The 24592-nt window shown below is 50.6% G+C and overlaps 1 protein-coding gene across 1 annotated transcript; it reads right to left on the bottom strand.

The window, feature by feature from the left end:
* Nucleotides 1-1400: 1400 nt before the first annotated feature.
* Nucleotides 1401-22599, bottom strand: MOGAT2 (monoacylglycerol O-acyltransferase 2). The gene is made up of 6 exons (XM_061351425.1): nucleotides 22462-22599; nucleotides 15019-15197; nucleotides 6673-6877; nucleotides 3884-4058; nucleotides 3455-3654; nucleotides 1401-1970 (listed from the first exon to the last, which is right to left on the bottom strand). The coding sequence occupies exons 1-6, from the start codon at nucleotides 22553-22555 to the stop codon at nucleotides 1816-1818; spliced, it is 1008 nt and encodes a 335-aa protein (XP_061207409.1). The 5' UTR covers nucleotides 22556-22599; the 3' UTR covers nucleotides 1401-1815.
* Nucleotides 22600-24592: the final 1993 nt, after the last annotated feature.

The raw sequence follows: 24592 nt of genomic DNA, 5'->3' as shown, positions 1-24592 counted from the left end.
ATCCAACCCCTATGGTCTGTACCAGCACTTGCTACCCTTGCCCATTCTATGCATCCTCTTCCCTCCCTATTTTCTATATCCCCACAATATCACTGCATCCATTCGCCTATCTGATGTCCCCCCAAATCATGTCCCTCTTGCACTGCTCCACCCCAACAGCAGCACCTTTGCTCTGTTTCCCATTGCATCAAGATCTCAGCTCCTTGTCCTCACCCGCATCCCCAGAGCACCCTGCACTGTGTCCCTGAGGACATCCCCATCACTCCCCTCCAGCACTGACTCCTATCAGGATGTCTGTAGAAGGTCATGGCAGGATTCCTGGTATCTGTGGGTGGCAAATAGCAGGCAAGGTAGAGGAAGGGATAGGAAAGAGCAACTGGCATCAGGATAAAGCTTGGAATGTGATGAACACCAAAATAAAAAGGGTGAGATAGAATTATATTCCTGGTGCATAAATCTTCCTCCTGCTTAAGCACCTCCCTCCTTAAGGACAAAAGAAAAAGTCTATTAATAGAAAGCAAGAAGAAATCATAGCAGGTGACCTGCTTTATTTGACTGGATTAAGTGTGGGATTACAGCAGCGTTTAGAAATGTCGATAAGGGCTCTGTCAGATTCCTCCCTGTCGTTCCCTTGTTTTCTGGGAATAGCAGGGATTTGCAGCAGGTCATTCGGATTAAGAATCCAGTGGAGTGATTTGATGAGGGCAGGAGGAAAGGGAAAAGGAAGCGGAACACATTGAGGGAGTATTGTCACTATGGGGTATTGCCAGTGGAGAAACAGCTCTGTGTGGTTCCCTTGTTAAATGCAATTCTTGGGGTAAATCCAAGGAAGAGCATGTGTTCTGCAGGATTTCGGGGGGTTTCTTTCAGGTGGAGAATGGGATTTGGGAAGAGAAAGGAATGGAAAGGGAAAAGGTGATGGGGTAAAGGCTCTAAAACTTCCACATTGTGATATCCCATTCAGCCCAGAGTTTAGTAAAGTTCTGGATATCAAGAAGAAGCAGCTTCTTAAAGCCTTGATCCTCTGCCAAACGTGGCTTTATGTGTCATATTTCCTGCCCCAAATCACTCCTCCCTTCTCCCGTTTCCTGGCCATGCTCCCTCCTTAGGCAATAAGAGATGGCGCTTCCATAGCTGGTGACTAGTCCAAGGTGTTCCCATGAAGACGTGTCTGGGGTTAAGGAATAGTGGAGCCCAGGTAGGAAAATCCCTCTGGATGAGCCTTTGCCCTTCATGAATGCTTTATTTCTTTTGCCCTGTTGGGGTACAGCATCATGGTGCTGCTTGTGGGTACCCAGCACCATGCTACAAGTATGAGCTTTGTGATAACTGTGTTTTAGGTGATGGGAAAAGAGCCCAGAGCAACTAAAGGCGTGAAGAACACAAGCAAGCAATGAGCATTTGTTGATGTAGACAAATTGCATTTAAAAAGACAGATGTACTCAGCAGAAATTATGGCTCATCATTCCATTTCCAACTGAATATAATGCAAAGGAAACCTTGGGGAATTCCTATTTCCCTGGAAATCCCTTGAGAAACTGGCATCCAAGCCATACTGGAAGTGGGGGTTTTCTGCTGGGGTGTTTGAGTAATGCTGGCCACAGATAGGATCCTTTCTTCTTTACATCTTTTATGTGTCCTATAGGGAGAAAAGATGGAAACTCTTTCCCTATACCCATGCAAGTGATGGGAAAATAAAGTCTTTCTCCCTACACTGTACAGACCATGTGTTAACAGTGACGAAGCTGAGGTTGTTCCAGAGGTAAGGGAAAACTTGGAGCTTGATCTCCATGATTTCATCTTGCTTGAGGAGCTCTATATGAATTCCAGGTGTCTGTCTTCTGGGATGTTATATTTAGCTTTGTGCTCCTCAAAGAGCTTGCTCAATTCGTTTAGGTATTTCTCATGGACTCGATCCACCTCTTCCTTAGAGGGTTTGTGGTTCCTCTGCACTGGAATTGGTTTCCCAACTGGAAAACAAACACAGGCATTAGGAGGAGACAGTGTCAGGTCCCTCTGAACAGTTTGCACATCTTAGCACAGAGCTGGGGTCTCCAAGGATGCAGTGGATGGATTGATAGGACCAGTCATGTCCTGGAGTTTGGGGGGTAGCACAACCAAGGAGGTAAGGAGATGGAGGTTCAGATACTGGCTCTGATGTTGGTCTCGAAGGTCTCATCTATCTTTGCCTCAGTTTCCCCATCTGTAAAGCTGCTTAATGCCAAAGACCCTTTGTGTAGCATTATGAAGTAGGAAGTGCTGCATCCTAATGCGGTCCCTCCAGCCTAACATCTCAGATGTGCTGCACATAAAGACAACGTCATCCTAATGATGTTTCCATGTGGCCCTGGGAATCTGCATGTCAAATGGGGACACTGAGGCACTGGGGAGCCCAAGACCACTTAAATACACTAGTGACTGGGATGCTTCCACTTCACTCAGATTAAAGCTTCTGTGAAACATCTGATTTTTATTAGTGCCCATATATCTCTATGAAATCATGCTTTTTTCAAGGGTAAATCTAATTAATTTGATTCCTATCAACAGAAGAAGCTCCTTCCCATCTCCCAGAGCCACCAGCAGCAGGAGCAGGCACCTGCAAGGGACATGAAGTCCATGTGATGCCTCTCTTGCTCTGGTCTCTTACTCAGACTCTGTTTGTCAAGTGCAGGAGGGTTTCATCGTTGCGTAAGGCTGCTCCTCCTCAGGTTAATGAAGAGCCCTTGTGATACTGCACAGCTCATAAACCCCTTGAGACAATCCAAACAGATTGTAAAGCAATTAGAAGTAATTGCTGGCTGTCAAACATCATCAGTGGGGTGAGATCTGACCTTTCCAGACGGCCTCTTTCATTAGGCTACTTCCCACAGCATCAGTAGTGCTGATGGGTTTCAACAGCTCCATGAGGCAAGGATGGAGTTGATGAAACCAGGCAGAACTGCTTCAAAACCAAAGACTTGCTTTGAATTTGGCCTCCTATGGGCATGATCTCTGCTGGAAACTTCCTGCCATGAAATAGGTTGCGGGTTGCAGCTATGTCTGCATAGGACACTGAGCAAACCTGCAAATTGCTTAGGTGTTGCCCTATTTGTGCTTGTAAAATTGGCTTGGAAAAAGTATAACCCAATGTTATTGCAGCGGTTTTTATTACTGGGTTGTGCTGGGTTTGGCTGCATCCCACGCAGATAATGAGGTGGATGTGTATGCTCTAGGGCTTTGCTTTGATGCATAGATGGCCTGGGCTTTGTCTTAAGGCCAAGCCAGAGATCCAAATCGGTGAGACACATGAGCAGTTGAGGATGCTTCATTGCCAACATGTTTCTAGCCCACCACAGCATGATGGTCCAGCTTGGCATCTCCATCCAGGACAATAACACAACCCAGGGGATGCCCCTGGTTCCCCCACTGGCCAGGCTGAGTGTAGCTGTATTGTGCTGGCCAAGGAAGGACTTACCTACAGTGTAGATGGGCCGACGGTAGGGTACCAACCCAAAGCTGTACTGGAAGATGCCCCTTGCATGGAAGAGGGGAAGTGAGATGCCCATGATCTTCTGGAGCTGGTGCTGGACCCTCCGCAGCCAGGAGCCCTGGGGGTTTCTCACTTGCTCAAAGAGGTCATTCTCCCCAAAGGAAAAGACCGGGACCAGGGGGGTGCTGTGAGGAGTTGAACCCAATGGGAGGGCATGAAGATTAGCAAAGCCCACCCCATAACACCTTCCCCCTTCTCAAATAGTTCTTCTGCAGCGGGTTGGTACTAAATGATTGTAAGGCCCCTTCCAACCCAAACCATTCCATGATCCTATGATTATAAAACCAGCAGGAACACCCCATGAAGCAGCCACATCCCTCCCCAAGGGCCCCTTGAGCCCATCCCCTGCATCACCCATGCTCGATGGCCAGGCGGACAAATCCCTTCCTGTTCTTCAGCAGCAAGGTGCAGGATCCCGGCCGAGCATCCAGCGCCTCCTGTGCTCCACCGATGATGATGGCCAGCACATTCCCACCCTTTGGGTTCTTCAGTACATAGGATGCGCTCTCCTTGTCCGAGGAGACAAGGCCTGCGGGGCAGAGAGGAAGAAAGCATCAATATCTGTAAAACCCACACGACTGTGGTTTGCTCTGTGCCTTTTCCCCCCATTATCCAGCTCCAGAGGGGTGCTAGACACTATTGTCAGAGTTTTCCTACACTTTAGCAATCTCATCCCAGCTGCCCTCAAAGATGCTGGATTCATGGAATGATAGAATAGTTAGGGTTGGAAAGGACCTTAAGCTCATCCAGGGCCAACCCCCTGCCATGGGCAGGGACACCTCACACTAAACCATGGCACCCAAGACGGGCATGAACATCCCTTTGCTGTCTGGCCCAAGACTGAGAAACAGGGAAAAAGTAAACTGGGAACTAAGTGCTCACAATCCCCAGGGAACATCTGTTTCAGTTTGTTGTCAGATGAAACCAAGTTCGATCCTGACCAGCTCTAAAGCCAGGGAAACATCTGCTTTAGCTTAAAAGAAGCACAGATTTCAGTGGATGCTGCTGGAGGGGGCTTGGAGCAATCTGCTCTAGTGGAAGGTGTCCCTGCCCATGGTGAGGGGTTGGAACTGGATGAGCTTCAATGTCCTTTCCAACCCAAACCATTCTATGACTCTATGGATTTAAAGTGGAATTTTATGCAGAATTTGGTCCCTGGATGTTATTTCCTTGCAAAATCTCAAATCTTTCATTTGGGAAATGACAGAGCAACACGGGTTTGATTCTTTAAAGAAGCCCTTGTTTCAGGAGCAATTTAAAACCTCTTTGTCAAATGGATTCAATGGACCTGAAAATGAGCTCTGCACCCAGCTCCCACGTTGCAGTGATTAAAGCATCCCTCGCCTGGGCCAGATCTCTCCCATATCTCACTGTTATGATTCCTTGCTCTCCATGTAAATATTTTTCCAACAGCAGGAGCCAGAGTTTATGTGGAAAACAGGGTGATGACAGCCCCGGGGTATCTGAGGACCTGGATGCCTGTGTTTAGTCTATTGAATCCCACACACAGGATGAGCCCATTGAGCTGCAGAAGGGGCTGTTTCCCAAGCTCACCGGTGAGAGGAGGAGGTCATCTCTTGCTGGTGTCCATAAATCACTCCACACTCCCTTCCCCTTCTCTCCATCTATTTTTTACCTATTCCTTTTCATTTCTGCTTCCCCTCCTGCCATGTGGTTTTACAACAGTGCGAGCTGGTATTTGCATCCTCCCTTCTACACTTATACATACAGAATGGGCAGAGATTGGAAGGGACCACTGAATGTTGTTTAACCTCAGTCAGGGTCACCCACAGCACATTGCTCAGGATTGTGTCCATAGAGCACCTAAATATCTCCAAGGAAAGGGACTCCATAACCTTTCTGAGCAACCTATGTGAGCTGCTGGAGTAGATCCAGAGAAGGGAATGGAGCTGGTGCAGGGCCTGGAGCCCAAGAGTGATGGGGAAGGGCTGAGGGACCTGGGGGGTTCAGATGGAGAAGAGAAGGCTCAGGGGGGACCTGATGGCTGCCTCCAAGTGCCTGAGAGGAGGATGGAGCCAGGAGGGGCTGGGCTCTGCTCCCAAGGAACAAGGGATGGGACAAGAGGAACCGGCCTCAAGCTGCACCAGGGCAGGTTTAGATGGAGCTGAGGACCAATTCCTGCCCCAGAGGGTGCTCAGGTATTGGAACAGGCTGCCCAGGGCAGGGCTGCAGGCACCGGCCCTGCAAGGGTTCACACCCCATGGAGACAAGACCTCAGTGCCATGGGGCAGTGGTGGCCTTGGCACTGATGGGCAGCGGTTGGGCTGGATGAGCTGAAAGGGCTTTTCTGACCTCATTGATCCTATGATTCTGTGATTCTATTCCAATGCTCAGAAGTTCTTCCTCATGTTCAGGTGGACCTTTCTCTGGTTTACGCCTGTTGCCTCTTGTTCAGAGCCAAAATTAAAAGGTATGGCAGTGATTTTCAGTGCTGAACGAAATCTGAACACATATTTGTATGAAATACAGCAATACAGTCTGAGACTTCTCTGCCCCATGACATGTTTTGCAAATCACAGACCACCAGCAGAGAATCAGTGGTTTTCACTCCCCACAGTTCAAGCACTCACTTTGCACATCACGTGTTAAGTAGATCAGACAAATCTAACTACAAGAGAGAGAAGCTCCAAGAAACCCACAAGAAACCCGTTCTCAGCCTATTCATGGTACAAAGACTATTTAGTACCTTAAAAATAAACCAACAGTTCATGTTTATTGAAGGTTAGACTGGGCTTGGAGCAAGCTGCTCTAGTGGAAGGTGTCCCTGCCTGTGTCAGAGGTTGGAACTGGATGAGCTTTAAGGTCCCTTCCAACCCAATCCAATCTGGGATTCTGTGATTTTACCATGAACAAGTGTTGCTTAGAATACAGGACTTCTCTGACTGTGTATTTACCTTTTCAAGTACACCAATAAATGCTGCAGTTGTTTTTTTAGCAAACACAGTAAGTTAATGTCTTCCCACATTCTTCGCAATGGAATCCATAAGGTACATGGGATCCATTGGCAACAGATAAGGACAAACAGACCCTTGACTCCTCTTCCCCTCGTGTCTTCATCCCCTGTTCCCCCACCCATCCCACCACTTGCCGGAGGGGTTGGCTTGTGCTGTTTCCCTGCTTACCTCCACTCATCAGGTAGTCCCTGAAGAAGGGGATGCGAAACCACATGGAGAGCATCATCAGGTGTGGGGTGATGCCCGGGAAGAGCGTGGAAAAGCCCGATGCCTCCGTGCAGAAATTGAGAAAGGCTCCTGTTGCCAGGACCCCATGGGGATGAAATCCCATCAGGTAGTTCTGCCTAGGGTCCAGCTCCGCCGTCTTCACCAGCTGCACGCCAGATGGGAGCAAAAAGGGGCCATGAGTTAGTGCTGTTGTCTTATGGGGACGGAGCATTGGCTATGGAGAGCAGATGGGGGATTCTTGGAAGGGGGTCCATGGCATAGTTTTGTTCCTGCTGTACAACCAAGATGTGGATGGGCTGGAGAGGGGCCAGAGAAGGGCCACAAAGATGACCCAAGGACTGGGCAGCAGTGAGGAAAGGCTGAGAGAGATGGGACTGTTCAGCTGGAGAAGGCTCAGGGAGACCGGATCCCATGTGCCAGAGTGGCTACAGAGAAGATGGACACTCTCTTTTGACAAGGAATCCAATGGAAAAGCCAAGGGGTGATGGGCACAAGTTACTACTGGGAGATTGCAAATGGACACAAGAGGGAAACTTTTCCAGTGATAATGACCACCAGTGGAATAGTCTCCCTAGGGCAGTGGTGACTCCCCAGCGTTGGACACTGTTAAGATTGGGCTGCACAGGGTGCTGGGCATCCAGTCTAGGTCATGCTGTGCCTGGAAAGGTTGGAGCAGATGATCCTTGAGGTCCCTCAACCTGGGATTCTGCACTTCTATGACTGGATGCCTGCCCAAGGTTGCTGCAGTTTTACCGGGAAGAGGGAATGTGGAATGCCTGTGTCTAGTGTATAGGGATGGACAGCATGGATTCCAGGCACAGCCCTTGAAGGCTACCTAAGCAGCTGCATGAAACACTCGGCCAATCTGCCACTGGGTTTGAAGCCTGGGAGATCCTACATGGGACAGCAGAGGAGGGGATGATTAAAGGGAGATAAGGCACAACAAGGATCTGGAGCCTGTGGGTTACACTTGCTATGGACTTCCCAGAGGAGAGGGGCTGCTGTTCCAAACCCACCCTCCAGCTATGCCGCTGAGAAGACCCTGCTGTGCCAACACCAGCCAGCATGTGTATAACCCAACAGAAGCGGTCAAAACTGAATGGTTCCTGTGGGTGCCGAGGATGCTCACAGCACCAGGGAAGGATGAACCCTCCCAAGGTTAACCCTAACAGAGCCACCATGGATTTCCATTCAACTCAACAGCCCCTGTGCTCCAGAAGATCCAAAGCCCAGCGCCTTTTACCCTGTCACCCCTCCAGCACCCTGGTCCCATCCTCCCACAGGAGCAGCTCATGGTGCATGTGTTTTCCTAGAAGCAGCCAGAACCACAGGTTAATCACGAGGGTGCATTTTACTTTCTTACATCATGGCTAATTTCCCCTCTGGCCCGAGGCTCTGTTGACTGTACACATGTGCCCATTCAAGCGCCTGCTCCTAATGGGAGGAATGGACAAACAAGGGTTCCACCGCTGCCCGGTGCAGAGGTACCTAAGCAGGAAGAGGGGCAGATGGCTGAGTTACTGAGTGCCTGGGGCCCCTGCCTCCTTTTGAAGTCATTTCAGCTTACATCAATGTTTCCTGCATCCATCTTCTGCTTCCAAACAGCCTTTCATCCCTGTATGATTTATAGGAGGTGAGATGCTCGGGTGTGTTGGAAACAGGCTGTATGTGTGCAGCGTAGGAGAAGGCATGACAGCAGGTTCAGTGCCCGGTTGTAACCCAAGGTTGCAGCATCCTCCTTGGTAATGACGAGTTGAACTCAGGGTACCCACTGAGCTGTGCAGACTGCTCCAGTGGGAGTTCACCTGTGATAAGACACCTTAAAAACCCTCCCTAGGAGACATCCCAATGTGCTGGTGTTCTGGTTAATGTTTCCTGCATTATAACGCAAGAGTTGTCCCTGCAATAGCTCTGACCACATCTTAGTGACCAAGTTGATTTATTTGCCTCTGTTAGGTTTTCAAACTGGGCTCCTTCCAGGCATAAGGAAAGGATGGGAGAGAAGGTCCTCATTTTGTCATAGCGTCTGCTCCCATTTGGGTGACATGGGTGGGACTTGAAATCAAAGAGCCTTTACAAGGAAATCTGACCTATTTGAAGTTGTCCCTGCTCATTGCAGGGGGGATGGACTAGATGAGCTTTAAAGGTCCCTTTGACCCAAACCATTCTATGATTCTATGACCTGTAGCAGAGGAGAGACTTTGGTCAAGTGCTCTGGACTCTAAGCCTGGAAAATCTCCCTCTGGAAACTGTTTAACACAGAAGCTCGATCCTCCCACTTATTGTTCCCAGTGTTGGTTCACTTCTTCCCTGTCTTCATGCCAGAGGTCAGCCTCTGTTCCCAGACAGCCAGGGAAGTTAATGCTTGGCACCAGACAACCCAATTCTCCTGCACTGAAGAGCTCAATGGGGCCGGGGTTGAGGTGCAGAGGGGTGTGAATCCCCTCCCTCCTGCCTTGGGTGCGTTGCCATCTCCTCACCCACCGGATGGCATTTGCTGCTTTAGGTTTTCTGGGTGAGTTGAAGCTTTAATCATTGTCAAAGGACTCAAGGGTCCAGCCAGGCTGGTCCGTGAGTAAACAAGTGATTGAGCCAAAGTTTCCTTGGTGAGACAAGGCCAGTTTCTCATCTCAGGAAGCCACATTAATGTGTACCTCTGCTCTGGAGCCAGGCTGAGGGAGCTGGGCTGGGGCAGCCTGGAGAAGAGAAAGCTCCTGAAGGGGAGACCTTAGAGCAGCTCCAGTGCCTAAAGGGGCTGCAGGAAAGCTGGAGAGGGGCTTGGGACAAGGGCCTGTAGGGACAGGCCAAGGGGAATGGCTTGAACCTGCCCGAGGGGAGACTGAGCTGAGCTCTTAGGCAGAAGCTCTTCCCTGTGAGGGTGCTGAGGCGCTGGCACAGGGTGCCCAGAGAAGCTGTGGCTGCCCCATCCCTGGCAGTGCTCAAGGCCAGGTTGGACACAGGGGCTTGGAGCAAGCTGCTCCAGTGGAAGGGGTCCAGTTTGGGTGGGACTTCATCACCCTCATTCCCAGTTCTGGGTAAGGATGGCAGCTCCAAAAAGCCCAAGTGTTCTCTTGCTCTTGTGCGATGCTGCTCTTGGCGGTCTTGTAGGACCTCCTGTATCCTTATCCTTATGGATCCTTTCCTGTTAGGGTGCTGAGGCACTGGAATGGGTTGCCCAGGGAGGTTGTGAATGCTTCATTCCTGGCAGTGTTCAAGGCCAGGTTGGACAGAGCCTTGGGTGCCATGGTTTAGAGCGAGGTGTCCCTGCCCATGGCAGGGGGGGTGGAACTTGATGATCTTAAGGTCCTTTCCAACCCTAACCATTCTGTGATTCTATGATTCTATGGCAGGACACAGTCCTCTGGTGGACCTGACCTCAGCCATGGCCTCTCTCTTAATGTTAAAGAAGAGAGGGTCAAGAGCAGGACAGAGGAGTTCCTCAGGAAGGACACACTTGTGGCTCTGGGCCATTTGGCCATGTCTGGCTTTTGCCCTAAGGACCTCTCATCTCTCCTTCAGCCAACAGAAGGAAGCAAAGACCAGCAGTGCTATTTAACATCATGGGCTGTGACACAAACCCCCCAGTCACAAATAACACCATTCTTCTATGCAAAGAAGGAAAACATTCCTGGTTGGGCTGGGTTCACATGAAGTGGAGCTCTTCCCCCTCTGCATTGCCTTGTACCTCCTTAGAAGCACGATATGCCCTCAAATAACCCCCGTCATGGTTTATGCAGTTGTGAGAATGAATGAGTTATGGGATGGAGCCATCCCAAATCACAGCTCCTAGGGTTCAACGAGTTCTCTAATAACTCATTTTAGTTATACTAACAAAGAAGCCCAATGTAGCCTGTCCCCACGCACAATGACACAGGTTGGGACTCTGCCAGTTGCTATAGATATTAAGGTCCAACTGACACTTGGATAACCCCAAGGCTGGTGAAATGTGTCCTGTGGCTCTTCAGAAGGGGAAAAACAGTGCAGTGAAGGCCACAGCGACCTTGGCCACATAAAAGGCACTTTTCAGACTGCACTGAACAAAGCTGCTAAGATGGTGCCTGCTGGGGTTGCTCTGAACGATGACAGCACCCAAAGACAGAATTTGTCCCTCTAAGACCTTAATTTTAGCTTCCATCTGATAGGTTTAACTTGTAATCTAGATTGTGTGATAAAGGTGAAATGTCTTGTCTAAACCAAGCATCCAACCCTAACTTATAGCCAGCAAGAAGGATGGTGACTTCTGCTTGAGGACTACAGTAGAGATGGATCTCATCAAGCTTATGCTTCAGAATCATAGAATAGTTTGGGTTGGAAAGAACCTTAAGATCATCCAGTTCCAACCCCCTGCCATGGGCAGGGACACCTCACACTAAACCATGGCACCCAAGGCTCTGTCCAACCTGGCCTTGAACACTGCCAGGGATGGAGCATTCACAACCTCCCTGGGCAACCCATTCCAGTGCCTCAGCACCCTCACAGGAAAGAACTTCTGCCTTATATCCTATCTAAACTTCCCCTGTTTCAGTCTGAACCCACCACCCCTTGTCCTATCACTGCAGTTCCTAATGAAGAGTCCCTCCCCAGCATCCCTACAGGCCCCCTTCAGACTCTGAGGTCTCCACGCAGCTTCTCTTCTCCAGGCTCAACAGCCCCAGTGTTCTCAGCCTGGCTCCATACAGGAGCTGCTCCAGCCCCTGATCACCCTCGTGGCCTCCTCTGGACTTGTTCCAACAGTTCCATGTCCTTTTTATGTTGAGGACACCAGAACTGCACACAGTGCTCCAGGTGAGGTCTCACAAAAGCAGAGCAGAGAGGCAGGATCATTCCCCATTTCACCCTCATCCTCATCTTCTACACATCAATGGCTCTCCTCAGCTGAGGGTACCAAAACACACTGGCTGTGTGAAGGAGGTTGGTGACAGTGGGTTTACAGTATCAGAAGGTGATGGGGCTGGGAAGAAGCAGCAGTGAAGATGCACATTCCCATGGCCACGAGATGGAGACGTTTGTTTTGACTGTAATGCTGAGTGCATCCTTCCTAGGAATGATGTGCTGAGAAATTATCATGAAAGAACCATGCAAATAAACATAAGGGGGTTGACCTGGATGAGCTTTAAGGTCCCTTCAACCCAAGCCATTCCATGATTCTATTAAAAATATAGGGGGATGAAGCACAGATAACTTTCCTGTGCAATGCAATGGGTCTCACTTGAATTCTCACTGCTTTCTTGTCCTTTACCTTTCAAAACCACTCAAACTTATTCAGGTTCCGCCTGATCCTATAGCAAACCCCTAACTAAAAGCCGTCCATCAAGTGGAATAACCCAAGCAGCAGCGGTACTTGTGCAAGGGTGGTATCAGCAGAGGGTGCTGCTTGCACACGCTGTGCGCAGAGCCTGCCCATCCCTATATGCCAGACACTGCAGCACCGTGCCAACCCGTGCTGCTCAGATCCCCAGGGAACAGATGCTCATCCCAGCGCCTCTCTGCTTCCATGGCTGCAAACATGCGCAGGGATCCTTTACAGGCAGCATTTAAAGCCACTTCTAAAATGAAATAGGCAGATCCTCCTGTCTCCAGTCACTGGTGCTTGGCCAGGCTGAGTGCGCTGCTGGGACCGGGAGGATTAGGAGACACATTGCATCTCCCCTGGATGGCTGATTCTCCAGGGCTGAACAAACTCAATCTGTGCACAAGCACAGCCCAGGGAGGTGGGTGCCCACCCAGGTCCATGTCCCAAATCCCACTCCCCTTTTGCCCCTGTGCTGGATGGGGATTTGGGAAGCGGGGGTGTTCAGGCTGGAGAAGAGAAGGCTTCTTAAGGGGAGACCTCAGAGCAGCTCCAGTGCCTAAAGGGGCTGCAGGAAAGCTTGAGAGGGGCTTGGGACAAGGGCCTGTAGGGACAGGCCAAGGGGAATGGCTTGAACCTGCCCGAGGGGAGACTGAGCTGAGCTCTTAGGCAGAAGCTCTTCCCTGTGAGGGTGCTGAGGCGCTGGCACAGGGTGCCCAGAGAAGCTGTGGCTGCCCCATCCCTGGCAGTGCTCAAGGCCAGGTTGGACACAGGGGCTTGGAGCAAGCTGCTCCAGTGGAAGGGGTCCCTGCCCGTGGCAGGGGTTGGAACTGGAGGAGCTTTAAGGTCCTTTTCAATACAAACCATTCTCGGAGTCAGTGACTCTAAAGGAGAGGTCCAGCTGTGCATGTTCAGATCAAAAGCTCAGCTTAGTTCACCGTGACAGCAGTGTACAGGATGGTTAAAGCAATATTTCAAACGCTTAACTTCCATGCCTCTAGGCACAAATCAGCTCATGCCCAGTGCTACGGAATTAAATCCTTCCCATGCAAGGAAGCAAACACATTTGGGCTTTTAACTGGGAAAAAAAGCTGGCACATGTGGGATATAACAGAGTATAAAACCAGGAATACCCTGGGTATGTAGGGCAGGATTTGCATGGGCTAACCAGGGAGCTTCGAGTGAAACAAGCAGGGAGCAGGGATGTCTTCACGTTGTGTGGAACTCCTTGCTGCAGGATGCTGAGGATGCCAAATGCTTTTCCATGATATAGTGGCAAATGCATTCCAAATGGGCTTCTAAATCTTATATTCTGGCTTAGAAAGTGCAGAAGACTGAGAAACTGTCTTTGGGAAATGGCATTATGTGATTGCTTGGTTATAATACTCTTGTCATCGTGGTTTGGTTTCTGATGTCCTTTTGTGCACCCTCCTCTGACTTCTGCCATCCCAGCCATAAGAAAGGCTCCAGGGAACCTTCCTGGCCTTCAATCCCAGTAACCACACTCCCTCTATTGGTCTTACTGGTAAAGGTCTTACTGGTCTTCCTGTCTTGCACCCAGGAAAGGAAGGACAGACACTGAACCATGGGGTACATAAGGGGTTTCCATGTCCTTACAGAGGGATGGGAGGAGAATTGTTGTTGGGCTGAGTGGGCAGCCAGGATTTAGCAGAGAGGCTGGTTGGACACTGCCCAAGCAGCAGCTTATGGCCAGGAATAATTTAGTCTATACTGCATATAATCACTACAGCCACTTAAATAGCTCAAGGATTCTAGCATCTTCTAAGGGAAGCTTGAGAATAATTTATTAGGAACCCATTTTGTGTTTCCTATTAAATGTCATAAATATAACCTGTCCCTTATGACAAAACTCCCCACAAGCTTTCCTGGGATGTGTTCCCATTCCTCCTCGTAAAGTTACGATGAACCTTTTGGGGGCCTTGCTTTGAAGCTCATCCAGAGGCCCATGGAATCACCCAGGATGGAAAAGCCCTTTCAGCTCATCCAGTCCAACTGTTCCCCATCACTGCCCCATGGCACTGAGGCCTGGTCCCCACGGGGTGTGAACCCTTGCAGGGCCGGTGCCTGCAGCCCTGCCCTGGGCAGCCTGTTCCAATGCTGGAGCACCCTCTGGGGCAGGAATTGGTCCTCAGCTCCATCTAAACCTGCCCTGGTGCAGCTTGAGGCCGGTTCCTCTTGTCCCATCCCTTGTTCCTTGGGAGCAGAGCCCAGCCCCTCCTGGCTCCATCCTCCTCTCAGGCACTTGGAGGCAGCCATCAGGTCCTCCCTGAGCCTTCTCTTCTCCAGTGAACCCCTCAGGTCCCTCAGCCCTTCCCCAAACCGTATTTAAAGTTAATCTCAGAGATTAGCCATGTACAACCCACGGCAGGTCCTCGGCATCACTTTCTGCCTTGAAAAGAGCAAAGAAACCCGATAGCAGATGATCAAAGGATGTGATTGTGAAAATGGTGGTCTTCTTTTATACTGGGTCTTGCAGTAATCTGGGACCTGGGAAGATGATAGAATCATAGAATCATAGAATAGTTTGGGTTGGAAAGGACCTTAAGATCATCCAGTTCCAACCCCCTGCCATGGGCAGGGACACCTCACACTAAACCATGGCACCCAAGGCTCTGTCCAACCTGGCCTTGAACACTGCCAGGGATGGAGCATTCACAGCTTCCCTGGGCAACCCATTCCAGTGCCTCACAACCATTACAGTAAAGAACATCTTCCTTATCTACAACCTGAACTTCCCCTGTTTCAGTTTGAACCCATCACCCCTTGTCCTATCACTACTCTCCCTGATGAAGAGTCCCCCTCCAGCATCCTTGTAGCCCTCTTCAGATACTGGATAGAAAAGGGTGGATAGATGATCCTTCAACACTGACCTCCCAGAACCCTATGCCACAAGTCCTTGCCCCAAACTGCCTCCAAACACCAAAGACAAAGGCGGTCCTTATGGAATCAGTGCGTATGGAATCAGTGGTACTTACCGTGATGGGGAAATAGTCCCTCATGTACCTCCAGACGACACTGTTCCGGACGGCATGGATCCGCCTCCCACCCTTGCTGGGCTTCTCCCTGTCTTTGAACCACCACACGGCATAGAGGACGCAGAGCAGCCAAAAACGGGTGAAGAAGAGCGCAATGAAGGCAGCTGTGCAGCACTGTGCTGAGGGAAAAGCCAGTGGTGAGGTGGCAGTTGGATCAGGTGGGCTTTGGGAGAGGAATGATCATAGAATCCCAGAGTGGTTTGGGTTGGAAAGGACCTTAAAGCTCCTCCAGCTACAACTCCTGCCATGGGAAGGTACCCCTTCCACTGGAGCAGCTTGCTCCAAGCCCCTGTGTCCAACCTGGCCTTGAGCACTGCCAGGGATGGGGCAGCCACAACATCATTGGGAGCCAGTTCTAGTGCCTTAAATCCAACCTGAACTTCCTGTTTCAGTTTGAACCCATCACCCCTTGTCCTATCACTACAGTCCCTGAGGAAGAGTCCCTCTCTAATGATGCACTTGGAGAGACTCTGGTGCTGTGATGGAGCCCATCACTGGGCTTGCTGAGGGGTTACTTTATCATTGTGAAGGCATCTTTGATGCAGAGAAGGTTTCTTTCCTACCTATACCCTGGAGAGGAACCAAGCACCATCCTTCCATCAACCACCTATTTCTCAAAGCCCACCGTGTCTTCCTTTCCCCACACGAGCCTCGGTTTTCCTTGTGGATCACAGCTCTATCCCTTTGCTTTCTGGCTTTTCTCTGGACTCTGATTCCTGCAATGAAAATGTCCCTCTTTTACCCCAAACCTCCTGTTAATACACTCTGATGACACCCAGCATCTTGCAGTGGCAGCAGATCAGGGCACTGTGCCCTGTCTGTACAGTCCCCAACGGCTTTGTCCTGAGCTAATGAGTCACCATTTTAATTGTCCTTGATTTTTAATGTCTTATCTGCCCATATACGAGGTTTTACTCTTTATTGAGTTATTTCTTATTGATCTTGGACCTTTTCCTCCACTCCTTGGGTTCACTCTCAGCTCTAATACTGACCTCTAGAGGATTTTCAGCCCTCTCAGTTCTGTGTCATCGCTGATTTTAGAAGAATGATTTATTTCATTCCTTAAGACATTAATGATTTGAGACCTTCCCAAGCCATTAAAGACTTTTCTGAGCTGCTTCCAGTCACTGCTCAGCTTTTCCCTCCACCTTCCTTATCCTTCATGCCATGTTCTGGCATGGGAACAAGAGAAGAAAAGTGTGTGCAAACAGGAATCACTTGGTGCATCAAATCCAACCAAAGCCTGCAGTGATGAGGAACTGCTGCTGGCCACCCAATGCCTACTTAGTAAAGCAGATACCCTAAGAAGTGCCTGGGAAGAGCTGGGTCCTCTCCATCTGCTCCTCTGGAAGACCTGGTGCTGTAGACTAAAATGCACCATTGATCCAAGCCCTTTGCCATCCCCAGCTCATGGGTTACATCATGTGTGGTGGGTTCTATATAATGTTCTTCTCTGGGTCTTCATCACAGACCCAGCACTCAGGGCTGAAGGATGTGAGGATGGAGATGCCCTGTTCAGCTTCCAGTTTAGGTAGATGCATCCATGCCCTCATCCTCTGAGACCTGGATTGTCATCTTTGGGAGCCACCTGACTCCTGACCTCTCCATCTCATCTCAGCTCAGTCCTATGAGGGAAAAGGTACATGATGCTCTCATGTAAGACATCCTTGTGCTTCCTGTTTACTTAGGATAAATTAGTAAGTCTATTTTTTAGTCTTGCTTTTGGTGACAAGTCCCCTTATCCCAGAGCTTTGCATGTAAAAATAAATCCCTGCCCCTTTCTAAAACCTTGGCATAATCATAGGGAACATAGAATCAGACTGGTTTTGAATGGAAAGGACCTTAAAGCTCATCCAGGTCCAACCCCTGCCACGGGCAGGGACCCCTTCCACTGGAGCAGCTTGCTCCAAGCCCCTGCGTCCAACCTCAATCTCCCCTCTGGCAGGTTCAAGCCATTCCCCTTGTCCTGTCCCTACATCCCTTGTCCAAAGCCCCTCTCTAGGTTTCCTGGAGCCCCTTTAGGCACTGGAGATGCTCTAAGGTCTCTTTGGAGCCTCAAATCCCCTTAAAGCTGAAATGGGATCTGATGTCCTCATGTAGGTAGAGACACTGTGCCTGATCATCACTAGCACAGAGCATGGGGAATCAGTGCAACAGAGCAACAGGTCCAACCCACAATGCCCCTTCCCAGTCAGAACAAATCACTGCTCATGCCTGGTGCCACTCCTTTCAAACACCGCAGACACCATCGTTATAACCCTTGAGGAAAACAGCCCAGAGCATGAAACCCAGCTCCAGGGTCCACATGAGACATGAACTCTGCTTGAGGAGCAATGCAGAGGTTGCAGTTTTACTGCACATGGGAGCTGGGTCACCAGGTCTGCTGCAGAAGTGGCTAATACTCTATTCCCTCTTTATTGTACCATGCAGAGCTCAAAGAGCGCTCTGCAGAATGAAGCACTTATCACCCGAGTGAGGCTTTATCTTGCAATGATAGAATTATCCATCTCTGTTCATCACCAACTCAACTTCTGCCTTATTTCAGGGCAGAATTTGCACACAGAGACCTTCCCTCAATATTCAGCCTATTTTGCTTTCTATGCTTATAGAATACTACAAGGATGCTGGAGAGGGACTGCAGTAATAGGACAAGGGGTGATGGGTTCACACTGAAACAGGGGAAGTTAGATTGGATATAAGGAGGAAATTCTTTCCTGTGAGGGTGCTGAGGCACTGGAATGGGTTGCCCAGGGAGGTTGTGAATGCTCCATCCCTGGCAGTGTTCAAGGCCAGGTTGGACGAAGCCTTGGGTGCCATGGTTTAGTGTGAGGTGTCCCTGCCCATGGCAGGAGTTGGAGCTGAATGATCTTAAGGTCCCTTTCAACCCAAGCCATTCCATGATTCTACGTTCCCCATGATCGTTGCTTTCTTCCCTTTGAGTGTAACCCCAAGAGGCAAATGAGGAATAAGGAGGGTTTCTTGCCTGTTCCTGCCTGGCTGGGGACCATTCAGAGCTGCCTGGATGGGAGCCACATTCCCTCAGCATCTGCTCTCCTGCACATCACCCATCATCTGGGGGGCTGGCTGCCAGGCAAGCACTTTAAGGGATATCTTGAGCAAGGCATTAGGCTCCTGGCCAGGGAACCTCAGCACATCAGGACATCTCCCCCCTGGGGGCAAAGCCCAGCCTGTGTGCCCACAAAGGGCTGTTGGAATGACACTGGAAGGGATGGCAGCCTGTGTCAGGATGGGGATGGGGAAGTCTGTAAGTCATGCATTAGAAGCCCATCCTTGAAGCCCATCAGCTGCCAGGGCTCTGCAGAGCCAGACAAATGCTCCAGCTTAGCATCATGGAATACTTTGGGTTGGAAGGGGGTTTAAATGACATTCAGTTCCAAACCCAGTTTGGTCATGGGAGCAAGTTCTTTGGTAAGGATGGGAATATCAGGCACACAAATGGCAATGAGATGTGGTTATGATGAGGCTCTGCCTCGCTGCCTTTGCACTATTCTTCAGGGGAAAGGAGGGAGAATAACCTTTAGAATTCAGCCATAGCATCAGTATAATGTCTACCTTCCACTTTTCTGCCCCCATAATCATGGAATAGGTTGGGTTGGAACTGACCTTAAGATCATCCAGTTCCAAGCCCCTGCCATGGGGAGTGTTCAAGGCCAGGTTGGACACAGGGGCTTGGAGCAAGCTGCTCCAGTGGAAGGGGTCCCTGCCTGTAGTGGGGGCTTGGGACTGGATGAGCTTGATCCCTTCCAACCCAAACTAGTCTGGGATTCTGTGACTCTATGCCACGAGCTCCAAGTGAGCCACAGGCTACAAAGCATGTGGAGGACTTCCCTGGCCAAATCCAGCCAGGATTCATGTCCCATCCAAGTGCTGCTGGGCCCAGCATTGCTGCTAACCCAGCAGCCCAAAACAGGGAAAACAGCAGCCTATGGAGAGAGTTTTTTTGGCATCACAGCAGCCCCAGAGTGAGTCAGGTCCTTATTGCACTTGTCAGAAGGGTTTCCAAGATGCACATTGCTGAGGTCCCCAGCGCCAGCCCTGGCAGTGACAGCGTGCACTGAGGCTGTCCCAGGCTATGGACTACACTCAGCCTTCAAGGAGCTTGGTTCCCGCTGGCACCATGTGCCCTTTGAGCCAACCCTGCTGAGGGACAGGGTCCAAAGGCAGGGTGCTGTGCACTGGAGCTGCAGAGGCGACATGAGCAGGTCTCCTGTCTCTGCGCTGGGTTTGTCTGCAGGGGTTCAGCCGCACACTGATGCTTCTGCATGGCGCGTCTGGATTGGATGCTCTTGCCCAAGTCCATGGAGACTGGGAGTGAGAGGCAATGGGAAGCTATGTAGGAGGTTTGGGCATCACCTGCTCATTTTGGTGCCTTGTAGGGCCATAGAATCACCAAATCCCAGCCTGGTTTGGGTTGGAAGGGAGCTTAAAGTCCCCCAGCTCCAACCCCTGCCACGGGCAGGGACCCCTTCCACTGGAGCAGCTTGCTCCAAGCCCCTGTGTCCAACCTGGCCTTGAGCACTGCCAGGGATGGGGCAGCCACAGCTTCTCTGGGCACCCTGTGCCAGCGCCTCAGCACCCTCACAGGGAAGAGCTTCTGCCTAAGAGCTCAGCTCAGTCTCCCCTCAGGCAGGTTCAAGCCATTCCCCTTGGCCTGGCCCTACAGGCCCTTGTCCCAAGCCCCTCTCCAGGTTTCTTGTGGGTCCCTTTAGACACTGGAATCCTTTAGGTGTTAGAAGCCTGGCTCCACGGCATTAGGAGGGGGCACTTGTCAGTACTAGGATCCTGCAGCAGGAAGGCAATGTGGTCCCCACTCCATGCCCTGCATCCCATCCTTTCACTGTGCACTCTCCTCCAATCAGCTGCCGGCATCTGAAGCGAGCATCTCCTTTTGTCTCCGTGCCCTTTACTAGGAGCATCCTCCAGGAAACCAGCTGCAGGGACAATGCCTCTTGCCTGTTGTGAGCTGCTGCTCCCTGCTAGCACCGGGGTCAAGCTGCTCCAGTCATCCAGCACCCTGTGGGTAATGAATGAGCCCCTTACTCTGCTCTTGGCTTCTCAGGGGCTGCATTAGCACAACCATAGCAACAGCAGCTTGCAAGCAGTGCTGCTGGATCCCCAGCCAAAGGGCTGTGCAAAGCTCTGCCTTCGCTCTAATGTGTGCTTTCACGAGCCCTGTTCTAGCAGCAGATGCCACAGGCCTGTATAAAGGAGAAGCCAGAGGCCAAATCCTGACCATGGAAGGTCTGATTTCTGTGCCTGAGGGTTATAACATGGGGTTTGATGGCTCATGGGATGACATTAAGGGTATCCCATAGGATCGAGTTTCTACTGTTGCTAAACTGGAAGCTTTTGGATGAAAAGCTCCAAGCTTAAAGCAACTTAATGAAATGGATCAAACCAGCTGGAATTGCCTGGTAGGGTTTGGTTATCACATCTCTAATGCCTTTCTTATGGCATTTCTTAACCGCTTTGGCTTCCATACCACAAAACCCACCCAAAATCAAAGTAAAACTGTTCCAGAGATGATGGCAGTAATGTCTGGAAGTGCAGCTATGGAGGTCCTATGGGTTTGGGTCACTTCCTCATTCAGAGCAGGCTGCATTTCCCTGCAGGAGGCAGAGCCTGTGTTTCGAGCATCTCCGTGTTGTTACCTTTTCATTCCTCCCTCCTGATCATTTCCTGCATTTCCGCTGGCTCAGAAGTGATTTCTATCACTGAAAACTCAAGTGACAGCTTGTTGGCAACAGCAAGGAGGGAAAAACCTGAAGGACAAGTTGTTTTGCTGGAAAACACTGTAAAAGCTCTGTAAGGCCCAGCTGCATCTGAGATGGGAGCAGGGATGTTTTGCTGCATCCCTTGTTAACACTGCGGCTGCATCTCTGCTGCATCTCTACTGCATCCCATCTCATCCAGGCACCATGGAAGGAGATCCGGGTGCAGGGGCAGAGGGAGCTCCAGAGCACCCCACAATGTCCCAGTATGGAGGTTTGGATCCAAGGCTGCATGGCTTTGGTGTGATGTCACCTGCACTGTTAACAACACCCATGTCTTCTACTGCAAGGTGTTCCCCGGTGGGTTGAGTACATCTGGGATCAGTTCTGCACTGGAAGAGCCCCAGGGTCTATTAATGGCACTCTGCCATGCCATAACTCCTTTGGGGCAGCTCAGCTTCAACACTGGGGTTTCCTCATCCATCCCAGGTACCAGCAATGGTCCCTGCCCTCTGCCATTGCCCAAAGTGTGCCAACATAGAATCACATATAGTTTGGAAAAGCATTACTTAGCATGGGCTAAACCTATGCCATGAAGCATTCAAACACCTATGGCATCAGGACCAGTATGGCCCAGTGCTCCTGACCATCAGACACTGGTGCAGAGCTGACCATTCAGCTGCACGTCGGTAGCAGACTTTGGATGGAGCCATCTAAGAACCTTATCGAGGCTCTGAAGCAGAGCCTATGCCTCTTTGCAGGTATTGCTTTGCACCTATACATAGACAAAGATCTGCTGCCTCTAAGTATTGGGGTATTCAAGACCTCTCCTGCCACAGCAAAGCAAAAGCTTCACACAGATCCCATCTGAGATTAAGGATTTACATGACAATGGGAAACTCTGGGATGTCACCTTCCAGCTGGGCTCCTGATGGGCTGTAAATGGCCTCAGACTGCACTCTGATAGCTCACCTCTGGGTCTCCCATCTCCTTATTTCCCAGTGCATCCTATCCAAAACTGCCTGTTTCTCCTTTCCATCATCACCTGATGCCTTCCACACAGCAGTTTGACTGGGTCCCAGTTTGCTAGTGTGTCTCTTGGGTTTCCGTGGAAGAATCTCCTTTTGGGATGAGCAGGGACAAGTGCATAAAGCAAAGTGTCTGTTCCCAGGGTTGCAAAGCAGAGTCCTCCATGCTCCTCCCATTGTCCCACCCTCAAGCATGGGAATGCCATTCCTGAGGACAGACCCTGAGCAGGGCAGCACTTTAGATCAGGAAAACTGAACTTACAGAGCAGGAGAAGCTGGAAGTACATGGGTTTAGGAGCTGTGTGAGGCATGTAGGTGCTCCCATGCGCTTCCCTAGTGCCACCGTGCTCAGAAACAACAAAGCAACCCAGAAAAGGGGGCAAAAGTTAATTAACTCAATGAGAACAAGCCTCCCATCCTCCTCTTCATACACCGAGATGTGCAAGTGCAATGGCGACTCCTAATCTCTTGTCCTAACATGGCCTGGGATTCACTGCAGAAGACGCCTTTAAGGCCACTTTCCTTCCATTCCAGACCTTTGTACCCATACGTACCTGGGGCCGGGGAGGGAAGGAGTTGGGGTAAAGCTATTGTGGCCCCTCAGAGGAGAAGGTTTCTCTTACCTAGAGCTAGGAAGCTGAAGACCCATTGGACCACGGATGCCGTCTGAAGCCTCCTGTGCAGTGGCACCGAGAGGGGAGCGAACTCAATCTTCATCTTGGGCTCTGCACCCACGTCTCAGGAGGAGAAGGGAGCTCCACAATTGGTGAATGCAAAGTGCAAAGTCAGTGTTTACCCAGCCTTACAGGAGAGGGGATTGGGCAATGTACAGTGCTGGTGGTGGTGGTTGCACGCAGCCACCCTCCCACATAGGGAGGAGAAGGAGGCTGCCGGGAGCTGTAACCCGCTTTGTGCCAATGTGACTCAGCATGGGGCTAGAGGGCGAGGAGATCCTGCTTTACCACTCACACTTGGGAAATAAACTCCTTTCTGGACCCAACTGTGTCTTCAGATGTCCACATTCTGCAACATTTGGATGTTCATGGAGAGGATGAAGCATTCGGAGCAAGGCCAGAGGAGGCCACGAGGATGCTCAGGGGCTGGAGCAGCTCCTGTATGGAGACAGGCTGAGAACATTGGGGCTGTTCAGCCTGGAGAAGAGAAGCTGCGTGGAGACCTCAGAGCAGCTTCCAGTGTCTGAAAGGGGCTGCAAGGATGCTGGGGAGGGACTCTTCATCAGGGACTGTAGTGATAGGACAAGGGGTGATGGGTTCAGACTGAAACAGGGGAAGGTCAGGTTGGAGATAAGGCATTTGACCTGGCTCGAAAGGAAGCTGTGGCTGCCCCATCCCTGGCAGTGCTCAAGGCCAGGTTGGACACAGGGGCTTGGAGCAAGCTGCTCCAGTGGAAGGGGTCCCTGCCCGTGGCAGGGGTTGGAGCTGGATGAGCTTTAAGCTCCCTTCCAACCCAAAGCAGTGTGGGATTCTATGATCTGTGTGTGTGAACCAGGCCTTATTTCCCCCATTCCCCTACAAACAACCCTGTGCACGGCAGGAAGGGACAAGCATGGGCAGTTCAAATGTATTTGCAGGTGATAGGAGGTGAACAGATTTCAATCTCAGCCAAGGAGGTGGGGAAACAACACAAAGGCGTTGCACTGAGGGCAGGGATACGTGAGCAACATCACGCCTCTGACAAGACATGGATGGATGGATGGATGGATGGATGGATGGATGGATGGATGGATAAATGGGTGGATGGATGGATGGATGGATGGATGGATGGATGGATGGATGGATGGATGGATAAATGGGTGGATGGATGGATGGATGGATGGATGGATGGATGGATGGATGGATGGATGAACGGGTGGATGGATGGATGGATGGATGGATGGATGGGGCAGACAAGTACCTATGCACAGTTTTATGTGGTGTATGAGGAAAGGAATGCTACCTCCAACCGCAATCTTAGCCTCAGCCAAGGCACATACAAAGAGCTGTGATTTACTGAATGGAAAAACTGTAATTCAGAAATTTTGGGGAAAAGAATCCTCATGGAACACAGAAACTGCTCAGGTAAACACAGAAACCATCTCGTGCGGGGCCTGGGAAAACCAAGGGTCTGGTGGTGACCAGGATACAGCATAAGGCTGCTAAGAGGCTGAACTGAACAATGAGCCAGCCCACTGCTAGAGCACTGCCACGCATACAAAGGCATCGGTGAGGAAATGAACATGAGCCAGCTTCAGTGTGCGCTCGCAGCCCAGAAAGCAACCGTATCCTGGGCTGCATCAAAAGGAGCGTGACCAGCAGGGCGAAGGAGGTGATCCTGCCCCTCTGCTCTGCTCTCGTGAGACCTCACTTGGAGCATTGTGTGCAGTTCTGGTGTGCTCAACATAAAAAGGGCATGGAACTGTTGGAAGAAGTTCAGAGGAGACTACAAGGATGAGCAGGGGCTGGAGCATCTCCTGTATGGAGATAGGCTGAGAAAGTTGGGGCTGTTGAGCCTGGAGAAGAGAAGGTACTTGGAGACCTCATAGCAGCTTCCAGTGTCTGAAGGGGGGCTATGGGGATGCTGGGGATGGACTCTTCATTAGGGACTGTAGTGATAGGACAAGGGGTGATGGGTTCAAACTGAAACAGGGGAAGTTTAGATTGGATCTAAGGCAGAAGCTCTTTACTGTGAGGGTGCTGAGGCACTGGAATGGGTTGCCCAGGGAAGCTGTGAATGTTCCATCCCTGGCAGTGTTCA

The sequence above is a fragment of the Neopsephotus bourkii genome, unplaced genomic scaffold, assembly GCF_033783945.1.
Source record: "Neopsephotus bourkii isolate Nb327-2 ecotype Australia unplaced genomic scaffold, CSIRO-AGI_Nbou_v1 NB_580, whole genome shotgun sequence".
NCBI lineage: Eukaryota > Metazoa > Chordata > Aves > Psittaciformes > Psittacidae > Neopsephotus > Neopsephotus bourkii.
This window is presented reverse-complemented; position numbering and strand designations above follow the sequence as displayed.